General features: G+C 35.8%; 1 protein-coding gene across 1 annotated transcript in view; it reads left to right on the top strand.

The window, feature by feature from the left end:
• CFAP54 (cilia and flagella associated protein 54) overlaps positions 1-12,821 on the top strand; it is a gene marked incomplete at both ends in the record, with an annotated part of 119,345 nt that overhangs the window by 81,022 nt on the left and 25,502 nt on the right. Inside the window, 6 exons of the mRNA XM_082311068.1 lie at positions 459-581; positions 3,472-3,525; positions 4,931-5,147; positions 5,497-5,591; positions 7,169-7,338; positions 12,238-12,340. Coding sequence (XP_082167194.1) covers positions 459-581; positions 3,472-3,525; positions 4,931-5,147; positions 5,497-5,591; positions 7,169-7,338; positions 12,238-12,340 — 762 coding nt within the window. The remainder of the gene's footprint in view (positions 1-458; positions 582-3,471; positions 3,526-4,930; positions 5,148-5,496; positions 5,592-7,168; positions 7,339-12,237; positions 12,341-12,821) is intronic.

The following is a 12,821-nucleotide window of genomic DNA, read 5'->3' as shown; positions in this document are numbered from 1 at the left end:
ATAAGAGTAATAAGAGTCGAAGTATTATTGATTTTAGATATCTTCAGGAAATGCTGATATGGGTTAGGGAGAGTAGCTGAGTACTATGAGACTAAGATGAGTAAAATCTATGAAACAGATTTTGATAAGGGGCTGGTCTTGGACTGACAGTCAAAGCTCTAGCCAGATGAATTAAATTCTTTTCCTTTGCCAGGAGCGAGTTTTTGAAGAATATATTTTTCGTTTTTTGTGTTTTGTTTTGTTTTCATTTTTGTTTTTAAAAGTGAAAGACACATCTTTGAGATTTCACTTGTTTACTATAAAATGTAAAAGATTTCTTTCCATTGAAGAACATTCTCCATCAATGTACTATTCCAGTAGCCAAATCTACTTGAAAATTACCTTTGAATACATCTTATTTTGAGTAAACAGAATAACTGAAAAATATTCAAATGAAAGGCTCTGTTATTTTTTCGCAGATTAAAGTACTTACAGATATAGGTTTTTTTACGGAGGCCTGTCATGAACTGTCTTTGCTTAACTGTGGAGAAAGAATTCCATGGAAAATACCTGCCGGATACAGGAAAACTGAAGAAATGAAGGTAAACACCAGTAAAGTATAACATTGAACTATAACACTCAATTGTCTTCATGAAACTGCACACACTCCATGCCTGCAAGTTATTACACATTCCTAAAAAAATTCCTAAATTTCTTTCAATAGGCAGGTCAAATAGTAGGCATGGAATGACATTAATTTCTCTCACTGAACAGCAGGAACAAAAATAAATTTTAAAACATACATGCTGTCTGTTTTATACAGTGAGTAATGCAGATACTACTGTTGAAAAAATAATGTGTGATTTCATATGTAGACATAAAAATTATGGATAGAGTTCTTGCTCCAATTATGGATAGAGTTCTTGCTCCATTAATGGCAAAATTCCCACTGCTCCAGCCAGGAGCAGGGCAGCTGAGGGGCAGCCGGGGCAGCCCCCAGCCTAGGGCATCGGGCACCTCTGTGGGGCTGGGGACAGGCCGAGGCTGGGCCAGGACATCAGCCTGCGGGTAGGGGTCAGGATCAGGCCCGGTGAGGAGAACTGGGCTCAGACACAGCCCCAGGATGGCCACACAGGGCCGTAAGGTCTGGCTGAAGCTGGGCCAGGATCTGGGCCCATGGGTGGGCCCAGCTCGGGGGGCCCATGGCGGGGCAGGGTTGTGGGGAGCTGTAGACTGGCCCTGCTGTGGCGTTGCTGGGGCAGGGGCTGATGGCCCTGAGGGGCTGACATGGGGTCCTGGGCTGTAGGCAGGGTGGGGGGAGCCCCAGGAGATGCTGGGCAGTAAGAGCTATTGGTGTCCTCAGAGCCTTGACAGTCACAACACTCCAGGTCAATCTCTTTGATTTTCTCCATATCTAAAGGCAAGTAGTGATCTTATCTTGATCACTAATGTGCTACAAGGTTATGAAGCTGTTAACAATTGACCTGGGCTTCTTTGTCATAGCTGTGAGCATACCTGTGCAGGCAGATACAGTCCAGACCTATTGGGCAGGCCTCCCCAGTAACAATTATGTAGCCTTTCCTTGTTTTCCAAGCACATACCAAATCACTCTAATGAGTTATTGCTGAACAGATGTAATCAAGGTCTCCTTTGTCTGGGTGGTGCTTTTGGGTAGGTGTCACCCCACAACCAAGTATGTGTGCCAGCACTAAGGAGCTGGACTGAACATGTGATAGAAGACTACTGGGACAGGTAGGGACACCACTTTTGACAGCAACGTGCCTTTAACTTCATTGTACAGCCACATTCTATACATGCAATAGGATGATGTCTCTAATCTGATGATAATTACAGGCTGGTGCTGAAAGGGGAATTCCTAACCCACCTCCATGACTTCACATTTTCTTCCTTTACCCTGTGTCGTAGACAGTGAAGCTGGCACTGCAGAGCAAATTGAGTTTAATGAGCTGATTTGGAGGGAAATTTCCCCCCTCTCACCTCCCCAAACCCTGAGAGGGAGTTTCCAGCCGACCCATGGCCTGACTGGCCTTACCCTGCAGCCTTACAATGGCTATAACCAGCACAGAGCAGCAGTATCTTTTTTGCCAATAGCCAACAAATCAATGTCTAAGCTAATTAATAAGGGAATAATTACATTTATGATAGGATGTCAAATGTTTACATTTAAAAAACCAGAAATATGGACCAGTGCTCCTCCTAGAATAACCTGCAGTGGTACTAGGTTTTAAATGGAACATGAACTTAATAAAATGTAAAATTAAAATATTTATCAAAAAAGGTGACCTTTTTAATTTGCCAATGACACTTTCATACTAACTGCATGGGAAGATAAGAAACTGAAATCTAGTGATTTTCCTCAGAGCACAAACTACATTATATTCTCACTAGTTTGACCCGTAAAGAGTTATCAGCATCCTCACTGGAGTTGGTTCTGCAAAGCTTCCCTGTTCATGGCTACAGTAAGGAATGCATTTAGTCCTTACTGATGCTGGTTAGGTTAAAATGCATCTTTAAGTCCTTTCCTTAATTTGTATATTGTCTGAAGAGCTCACACTGTTAGGATGAGGTCTGTTTGATTTGTCACTTGTCTTTTTCTAACTGGGCTCACAGGTGAGTGTTCAGGTGAGCAGCAGAGGAGGTTCAACATTTGGTCTCTGGTTACGGTGTGATGCATGTAGAAGCTAAGTGCTTGCTGGACTTTTGCACAGCTCTCAGAATAAGAAGGATCCATGTTCCAGGGAATGACAGAGATGACAGAAGGCTACATCTGGAGTATAGAGTTAATAAAAGTTAATAAAAAACACATAGAACCTAAGTGACAGTTGTGTGTAGAGCTCTCAGTTATGATGAAGGCTGGAAATGATCTTTACCTCTGCCTTTTCCTTCCCCTCAGTAGACTGATTTGTCTCCTGGTGAAAAGGTAAAGGGTTGTTGAACAGGGACTAGAATTAGGGTTAGAGTTCAGAAAATTGAAGCACATATAAGTGAAGAAATAGTTGGTTTTAGAGCCCTCAAGGAGGCTGAGGTCTCAAGTTCATCTTGAGCTGTAGCTCTTGTTTTTGGTCCATTCACAGATCTGTGATCTGGTGAACAGCAGAGGAGGTATGTGCTAAGTCTGGAGTTAGATTTGGGATTCAGAACTGTAAAGAACATACAGGCAATTGATGGTTGGTGTCTATAGAGCTCCTAGAATTTGGAAAAGAATTTTTGTTGGTTTATGCTTTTTTGTCCCCTTGCTTCAAGTTGAAGAATCCTGGTGAATGGCACAGGAGGTGTAGGGATAGTTCTGGCTTTCGGGCTATGGTTCAGAAATGTAAAGCCAGTAGAAGCCAAGTTATTGTTGGTATTTTCAGAGCCATCAAAATACAGCTGGAAATGCACTACACTTGTCCACTGCTCTGCTAATTCATTCACTTACTTTATACTCGTATTATAACACATAACTTATTTTTGGTTTTATCCATTTTACAGGCCTTACAGAAATTTGACTCCTCAAAATCTCTCCTGACTGTTACAAATTTACAGGTAACAAAAATCTGAAAGAGCTAAAAATTTTATGCAAGCATAAATATTGTTTCTCTGGCATCAGTTAGAGGTTATTTCGTTCAGAAAATATACTTGTTATTAGTAAAAACCAGTAAATAGGAAACGTTTCTCCTCAACAGTTTACCCTTTCCTAAATTTTAAATTTTATGGCTGACCTCTCAAGGGAGAGGCAAGTACTATTATCACCGCTTTTCAGACGGGAGACCTAATATGTACAAATCTGTGACTTGTCTGTGCAAAGCATACTAGTAGAATTATTCAGGTTTTGTCATGCTATTAGGGTCTGGTGTTTATCGTGCTAAAATACCAAGAACATCAGTTATCTAGCCTTATAATTTCTATCAATCAGAGCTGTATTCATAGATTTGTGCTAATTCAGATTGGGGTTGAAGTCCATTTCTGGGAAAAAAAAAAAGGGTGAATCTGTAAACCAGTTAATGAACAGCCATTTCTCAATTTAATTAAAATCACATGTTCATCAATGACTTCTTTTTTGTTTTTTTCAGTTTTAATAAGTTTCTTTCATTTGCCTTGTCAAGATCCATTAAGCCAGTAGGGGTAAATGTTATCAGAATGTGGAAAAGAAGCTGTACCATAAAAACAAACTGATATAAAGTAGAAAAAACCCCCACTTTTTTCCTCCACTTTTCTCTCCTTTGTTTACAGTAAGCTTGTGGGTCTCCTACAACAGTTGATATTAGAAGACAGAAATGAGATGTCTGTCTTGACAGCTTTTGATCTCACTAGTTTCAGATTTATTTTGAAGTTGTGCTTTATCTTGAGCTTTTGATTTGAACACTTCACAGTCTATATGGGGCTCTTATTGGTCTCCTTATGATTTTGCAAAGCTGTGTAGACTTTCAACTTCTAAATTTATTAATCTAAAGTGAGAATATTAAACTCAAGATAAAACAAGGATGCTATAATGAATAACAAAAAGATTCTATGAAATATGCTAGAATGGTCTGATACAAGAATTTTTTTCCTTGCTTAATCTTTCTAGTTAGGGTGAATTGTAACAACAGACTTTCCTTTGAGTTGAGATTTCTGAACTACAGATTTACCTACGTATTTTTTGTGACCACCTTAGCTCAAAGAGTGCTCAGGAAAATACAGAAAACTAGAACTCACACAGAGTAATAGCTATAACTTCACAGATGCACCTTCTACTGGAAAACTGATCACTGAGGCTGTAGCAAGTGCTACTAAGGGGTGAATTAAGTTTGGAAAGGAAAACAGCAACTCATCTATAATGACTAAGAGCACGTTACTAATGTTATTCATGTTAATTGTTGATAAACCTCATTATTAATAGAAGCAGAATATGCCTTGAACAAGAAAAATACGTCATTTCAAATAGTCCCAATTGTTAACTTTCTTGTAGGTACTGGAAGACATATTTAATCGGAGTTTGTCTTTAACAATGGTGCCACTGTGCAAGCAACAAATTATGAATAAATTAACCTTAACCAAAATGCATTTAATTATTTGCCTTTCTGCCACAATAAATAATATACCTGAAAAAGTGGAAAAACACATCTATTCTCTTGATAAGAACAGCTTGAAGAAGACAAGCAGAATTACAGCATCAAATGTAAAAGGTAATTATAAAGTTGGTGGAAAAGTGCATTTATTCTGCAACTTGTTTCAAGCATAGTTTTTTTCCTTGTAGCTGCATATGCATTAACATGTCATATTATAAACAATATTCATATTAAATGTTGCTAGAAAAATCGGTCATTATTGAAATAGTAAGCATTAAGATTTTTCAAGTTTTTTTTAGCTAATATCTTTAATATTATTAGAGATGTATTCCACTCTTCCTCACTTATTTTGATATTGAAAGTCCGAATTATAAATAGAGAAAGAAGGAACATATTCTTCAAATTACTGAGAATGCTTTGGTTCTGCATTTGTTGTCTGAAATTTCATCTGAAACGTATTTGACAGTTGATGCTGATAAGAATTCAAGACAACAGAAACAAAGAAGCACAACGATGCAGCTTGTTCACTGTAAAGATGAATTAAATATGGCCATGCTGAAGGTAATTTTGTTTTTTAGGAAAAAAGCCTTAAGAAACTGCAGATTGTTCCAAAAACATTGCTAATGCTTTCAATGTAACAGAAATTATGATGGGATGATGGCATGAATAAGGGACTAGAAATTTCTGTTTCTAATCTGATTGTAATCTTAATAGCCATACATGAAGTCCTGGTGGTTTGGTGCAGTTTTTCAAATGGTCTAGTTTATGCTATATAAATGTCCATGGGAAATATTGTCACAATCAGATCTCAGTGTGACTGTTTCAGCAACAAGGGTAAAGACTGAATGGGATTTCAAGGATAAAAGCATCTCCTTTCAGAGGGTGGCGCCTGTAGAACACGTCAGAGACTCTTTGATGGGGCAGTATGCTCTACATATAAATGGAAAACCATTTTCTACCATATGTGAAATGTCTCAAATTTTTCATGTTCCTCTTTCTGATACTTTATTTTGGAGAAAATATACCACAACTTATTAGCTTCTTTGTTTGAAGGGTTTTTGTTTCTTTGGTTTTTTGTTTGTTTGTTTGGTTTGGTTTGGTTTGGTTTTTTTTTTTATTTTCTTTAATTGTAAACTTCAAGCTTGGCAGTTTCTCATCACAAAAAGACCAAAAATGAGGGCTGACATATTCTTCATATTACTTCCACTTTGGAAGTATCTACTTTTGGCCATTGTTACCAACAAAGTAATGTACAAAATACATCTGGAGAAATGGAGGATGATTTTGTATGGCAATTGGTATATGCCATACACTAGAAACTTGAAAGTTTTAGTATAGCTTAAAAATAACTTGAAAACAGCATCTTGAAAATAACTAAAATAAAAATGTTAAATTAATTTGAATGGGGCTCGTTTAAGAGTCATAATATATTTTTTTACCCTTCTGATTTTTCTTTAACTATTCTTTTTTTTTTTTTTTTTTTAAGTAGAGCTTTGAATTCATTGAGGAAACTGGTCAAAAATATATTGGATGATACAAACCTTTGGATTATTTTTTAATTCTGCTGAAATCTCTGCGATTGAGATTTTATTTAAAATTAACTTTCTTTTAGATTTGGCTTTCACAGCTTCTTACAGCTTTGTTTGTCAGAAAGACTGTAAATTACAGTTGAACTTTCAGGACACGTACTGCACTCAAGGATCCATCAAAGTGTAGATAGAAAAGAATGTAATACTTCTTGCAACATCTTTAATGTTGTATTTTAATATTGTATTTTATTGTTTAAAATTACTAGGCTAGTAAGAAGTATAGCATAAAATTATCAAGTATAGCTGTAAGATAAAGATAAGAATGAAAAATTATTGAGTAATATTGCCAAGCCATGAAATATGTAGTAAAGCATAAATTGAAATAGTACATGCACACTTAAGATGTTGCTACTTTCAACACATTGAATCTGTAAACCTGAAAAAAGCAAAATTACCCTCCCCTGCTATTTATAGAAAAGGCATATTGTATTCAAGTTGATTTGTTCTAGGGTGCAGTGATAGTAGGCTATAACAGAATAAAATAGTTTTTGAGAAATTTTTTATTTTTCATTATTTTTTGAAATCATACAATGCTGTGTTCCTCTCTAGGGGATTTTATTGACAGAAGCTGAAGAAAGTCTTAGCCATCTTGTGCAGAACATACAGGACAAATACAATGGGGAGATATCTCGATGTTCTGCTGAAGATTTAGAAGCTCTTATTGAGGCCAAACTTCAGCTTGCTGCTATTTCTCTGCAAAGGCATCAAGCAGCTTTCAGGTAAGTAATATTACGAACAACCTTATGTTGCACAGCCTTGACTACAGAAGATTAAAAAAAAATCCAGCAATTTTTTCTTCAAATCCTTTATGTCTACATTAATATTCTAAATCTTAGTAACCAGCCATAACAACCCCAGTAGTATATCTACAAATATAAGTTACACTGGCATTTCATTTTTTATTATTGCTTTATTTTACTTTTTAAAAGATCATCAGTTATTGGCTTATGATTTCTCTGTGAGGTGTTTTTGTGATACAGTATTATACAAAATCAAAGAAAAAGCTGCAATGTTCACTGTTTTTGTTAAAGTAAAAGTCTGGATATGTTAGGTCATGTGTTTCTTATAACATGGTGTTATATGGTGTTAGGTCATGTGTTTCTTATATATTTTAAAGTGTACAGCAGAGCACTAATGTTATCTCTGAACTACTGAATTCTACTTTGTTCTAGAATGCCCCGTGTTACTGCCCTAAAAGAACATTTCCTCTTGATGTACTTATTGCTGTCAAATTAAAATGTTAAAATTATATTTTTTAAATTAACTTGATTAAAAAGCATTGATGTAACCTTTAACATATTAGAACAGATTTTAGCAGGCATTAATTATGTTGTTAGGGATAGTGTGTAAAATACTGTTGCATTTACGTGATCTGCCAGATATTTTCTCCAAATTATAATTTCCAAATGCTGTGATTTTTTTGAGGTTCTGATTTCTTTTGGAGAACTTAATGAAATTAGAATTGTGCTGTTCTTCAAATATATGGGGCATACAGAAATATATTAACTCTTCGTAGATGTTAAATTCTGAACATTGTTTCGATCTTTTAGCTAGGAATATTCTTCTGCTTAGCATACCTGTAATTTTAAATTAATTTGTACAAGAAGGATAGTAGTTTAACAATACATAGTTTTTATTAGTGCCAAGCTCTTTTTATGTAATTTTTTATTAGGTTGAAAAATCTTTGAGGGTACAAATTGTTAACTAGAGATGCAGCATACAGACAGTGTAGCACTGTCACTTGCCAAACTATATTGAGGTTAGGTAGAATGTAATCAGTATTTGTAACTCTTGTTAGGTCTCATCTGATTAAACACACCAAAATTATTACAGTAAATCTTACATTATAGTGAGCACCAAGCAAAAAGCAGAATTAACATTTTTTTATGGTTGGAATACTGGTGAAGGTTGCTGTAACACTCTTACTGATGAAGTGGTAGGTGATTCAGCTGGCCAACAGACAAACCAGTCTCAATGGGTTCTTTTCCCTTTTTACTCAATTAACAACAAAATAATGTTTTCTTCTATGTCAAAAGCAAACTATCTTTCTTCTCCCAGATGTCTTAGGTGAATAAACAAACCTCCAAATTAGACAGCCTTTAAATAGCACAATTCCTTTTTAGCTGCTATGGTGCAGCAATAAAAAAATAAAATTAACAAGGACAGGAGCTTCACAGTGCTGTATAAACTACTGAACTGAAATCAGTAAGCATACTGAGCATGGTCTTTGACCTGGGTTTTGTTTATGTTATTTTAAAAGATAGAAGTTTCCCAAAAGTTCAGATATTAGGCCTGTAATAATGTAGTAGTAATGTCATTAGTGAAGATGAGAAGTAAGAACTTGTAGGCTATTTGTGGACATTTCTCATCATGAAATATTAATCTATTTCAGTGCCTTTTGAATTAGATTAATTTACCATACATTTGTCAAAGAGAAAACAACAAATCACTGGACAGTGACCTCATTGTGCTTTTGAGTGCCATGTGGATTTTATAAAATTATTATATTAGTAACTAAGGACCAGTATGCAGACTTATGAAGTATCATGTGCATAAACCCAGTTTAGCTGGATACTAGGCTTGGTAAAATCTGTATTAGTAGAGTTCTGACCCCAACTTTCTCATCCTGCTAAACTGGTTCCAGTACGCAAGCCATTTTCAGTGCAGGACCCTTCTTTTTGACATGCAGTTATAGTGTAGTTTCTCTCTTGGCTTATAAATTGTCTCAGATTGAAGAAACTTTTTTAGAGTATCAGGGGTTCCAATGGATTTCAAGCATTTTATGGATCATTTTTTTGGACTCTCAAATTTTTGATGGGCGTTTAATGGGCCTTATATATTGGCAGTGGTCAGATAGCAGGAAAAAAAATCCCTACACCAACAAACAAAGCAAGGGTTTGGGTTTTTTTAACCTATTTTACAATTTTATTGCACTGCCATCCATGGAAACTGCTGATATATCTGCCCTAGATACAAATGAAACATTCCTTCAGACAGCTGAATGTTTCCTGCCTGCCAGCCTAGAAATCAAACTTTGCATGATATTACAGAAATTCATCATTTTTTTCCTTTGGCGAAATGACTTAGTGGTGAAATTGTTATAGTCAGCTGTACTTTCCTATTTTGATCATCTTGTCACTTTCTGATTCAGCTGATAAAAGGATGTGTATTTTGTCAAGGGAAATATATAGACACATCACTCTTGTTGACAGCAGAAGAGGGTCACAAAAATTTCATCAAGGGAAGCTTCTACATTACAGCCTCTGTCTTGCAAAACATTTATGCCTCAGAATAAGTCTATGTATAGGACTAATTCCATTGATCTCAAGGAGAGTGCTTACATGGTGTCCCCCCCAAGTATGTGAGGTTTCTAATTACCCAAATATGGTAATGTGTTTATGTGAATACATTACTGCTTAAAACAATACATATATGAACCTTTGGGCTTGTGGTCTACCTTTTACCCATGAAATTTATATGTAAGCATGTAGGTAAAAATGGCCTTATTTTCAGAATTGCTCAATGTTGACAACAGCAGTTAACTGGAGGCAGTGGTGCTCAGGAAGTTAGGTTAATATTCCTTAAAAGCCTATATGTACTCTTGGGTGCTGCACCTTCTCCAACTTATTTGAGAAATGTTAGCCATAGCATCTCAAACGATGTTTTGAAAAATGTCAGGTTTTGCTGTAATTTTGATGCCTGGTTTCAGGGGAAAACTCTTCTTAATAAAAAAAAAAAAAGAAAAGCAGTCACGATATTTCATTGCATTATCCTTACTGTCTCTTTTGCTTTTATAAGCAAATTCTGTTTCCTCTTTTCTGTTGTTACAGAGAAGGTTATCATCAAATTCAACATTGATTTATTCTGGCTTCATTTTGTTGAATAGAACTGAGGTAAAGGGATGATGAAGGAGATTCATAAGGATTGAATTCTGAGAGTTGAAAGGCAAGATATTAACAGTTTTAGTTCTCATTTTTACTTTGGGGTCTATTTGTGCTGAACTGGTGTAATCCATCCAGTTCTGCATCACAAAAACAGCAAGCAGGAGAGAATCAGAAATGACAGGAAGACTTTTAACTACCCTCTTATCTCCGGAGGTTATCCATCCTGTGGTTAGATCCATGTTGGCAGAATAATGTAATTTCAGAGTACTGCTGCTCTTGTTCTGACTGCTTTGTGCATGAATCAAGAACTTTGCCTTTACAACAATTAATCTAGAACTTCTCAAAAGCAGTAAATTCATACAGAGCCTGAATCTCTCTTGCGTTAAAAGCTCTTCACAGTGTTCTGGCAGTGTAAAAAGGACTTAAGGTGTTAATAAATTATTTTTTTCTTTTGCTTCATAGCAGCCAGTCTATGTAAAGAGAGTCTCTCTATGTAAAAAGACAGCATAGATGACAATTTTGGTTATACATTTTTAACAACATGCTGAAAAATCTTTAAAAGGTGAGCTAGGGATACCCCTAGGTACTTTTGCACCATTAGGAAAATATGTTTCAGTGGGTAGAGAATAAGTAGAATTGTGGGGAAAAAAAAAAACACAACCCCAAAAATGTTTTAGAGAAGAGGTAGGAAGTAGAGATTTACAGATACAGGACAAAATGTACAATTAGAGATGGAAAACTAATACCACGAGACATGGTTTTTGGCAGTTCTCAGAATATTTTGAGTAGCATGTTCTTTGGGCAACAAATCCTGTTGTGAAAAAGATCTCACTGTGTTAGTTCTGCAAGTGTCTTCATATCATGAAAATAATAGTATGCACAGAGTCTGCTGTTATAGATATACATTTCTATAGATGTCATGAAAATTGAACGGTGTATCTGAAAGCTTTAAAAAGACAGCATGAAAAGGAAAAAAACCTAGTAGTTAATATTTTAAGAAACCTGACAATATTTTGGGATTCCAACTCACAGTTTTTTGAAATGTGCGGTTGAATGCTGCACCAGTCCTAATAGTGTCTGCATCTTTCTAGCTGCTGTTTGGAGTGAACTCCAGAAAAGGATTTCTGATTGGGGCGGGGGACAGCAGACTCAATGTCATGTGATTGCTTACGAGGTTTTGTCAGGGTGGCACTTGGCTTAATTTTTGGTTGATGGTTTTTACTAAGATCCTGTCAGTATTTGGTCATGTGGATTTACCAGAAGGATTAACATATAGTCTGGAAAGGCTCTAAGGAGGAAGGTGTTTTCCTACCTCTCCAGTTGTGGATGAGATACAGAACTCTCCTAATATATTTTGTCATTTTTGGTATTCTTGCATCTTCTAATTTCTAAAAGCCCATCCCTGAAGAGAGATATGTGTAACTGAAAGTTATAGTGGAGTTCTGTTTTGATTGCTCTAACAGAATATGATATATCTTGGCTTATCTATGATTACCAGGTTTTCTCTATTATTGGCAAAACTTTTTCTCTTACTGCTGTTTTCTCACTTTCATACTGCAGTGCCTGCAGATTCAGAATATACTCCGAGTGCAATGTTTTTGTTCTACTGAGGCGAAAATTGATAACTGCTGATAGACACCTCTGATGTAGTCAGAAATGAAGCATCTATTATAATAAAAGCATAAAATGGCTAATATAATTAGTATTTTTTAATAATATTGTTCTGTATCACAGTGTTGCTTTGGCTTTCTCTGCAATTCGACTTCTCCAAGATGCAAAAATTTTTAGTATGGAAGTGACACATTTTCTAGAAGAAAAGGATGAAAGGGAGTGTTCGGTATGTGTGGGTATTTGCTTTAAACTATTGTTTCTTAGTATATGAAGTCTTGTATTAAGTGCTGAGTAATTTTCAGAATACTAGAACATAGCAGTCATCTGTATAACGTGGTTACCTGGGGAAAAAATGACGTATGGCATGCTTCAGTTACCTGCTTGCCTATAGTATATTCAATATATCTATAATCATAATTTCAATTTGTATGTGGTTAGGAGTTACCGTTTTTATTTGTATACTCTCAAATGCCAGCATCAAAAATTCTCCTTTTCTTTAAAAAAATCCAAACAAACAGAAAGTCGAAAAAATAGCAATCAGGTGAAAATCTTTTATTCAGTTAAGGTATTTTAGGTTTTTTGGTTGAAAACCTACTCCGGGGTATCCTCTTTCAAAGAGCCAAACAGACCAGTTCACATCATTGCTGTGTTCCAAATTTAGCAAGATTTCAGCTGACTCCTGTTGTCTAACACATAGGGATACTGAC

The sequence above is a fragment of the Platalea leucorodia genome, assembly GCF_965183815.1.
Source record: "Platalea leucorodia genome assembly, chromosome: 4".
Classification (NCBI taxonomy): domain Eukaryota; kingdom Metazoa; phylum Chordata; class Aves; order Pelecaniformes; family Threskiornithidae; genus Platalea; species Platalea leucorodia.
This window is presented reverse-complemented; position numbering and strand designations above follow the sequence as displayed.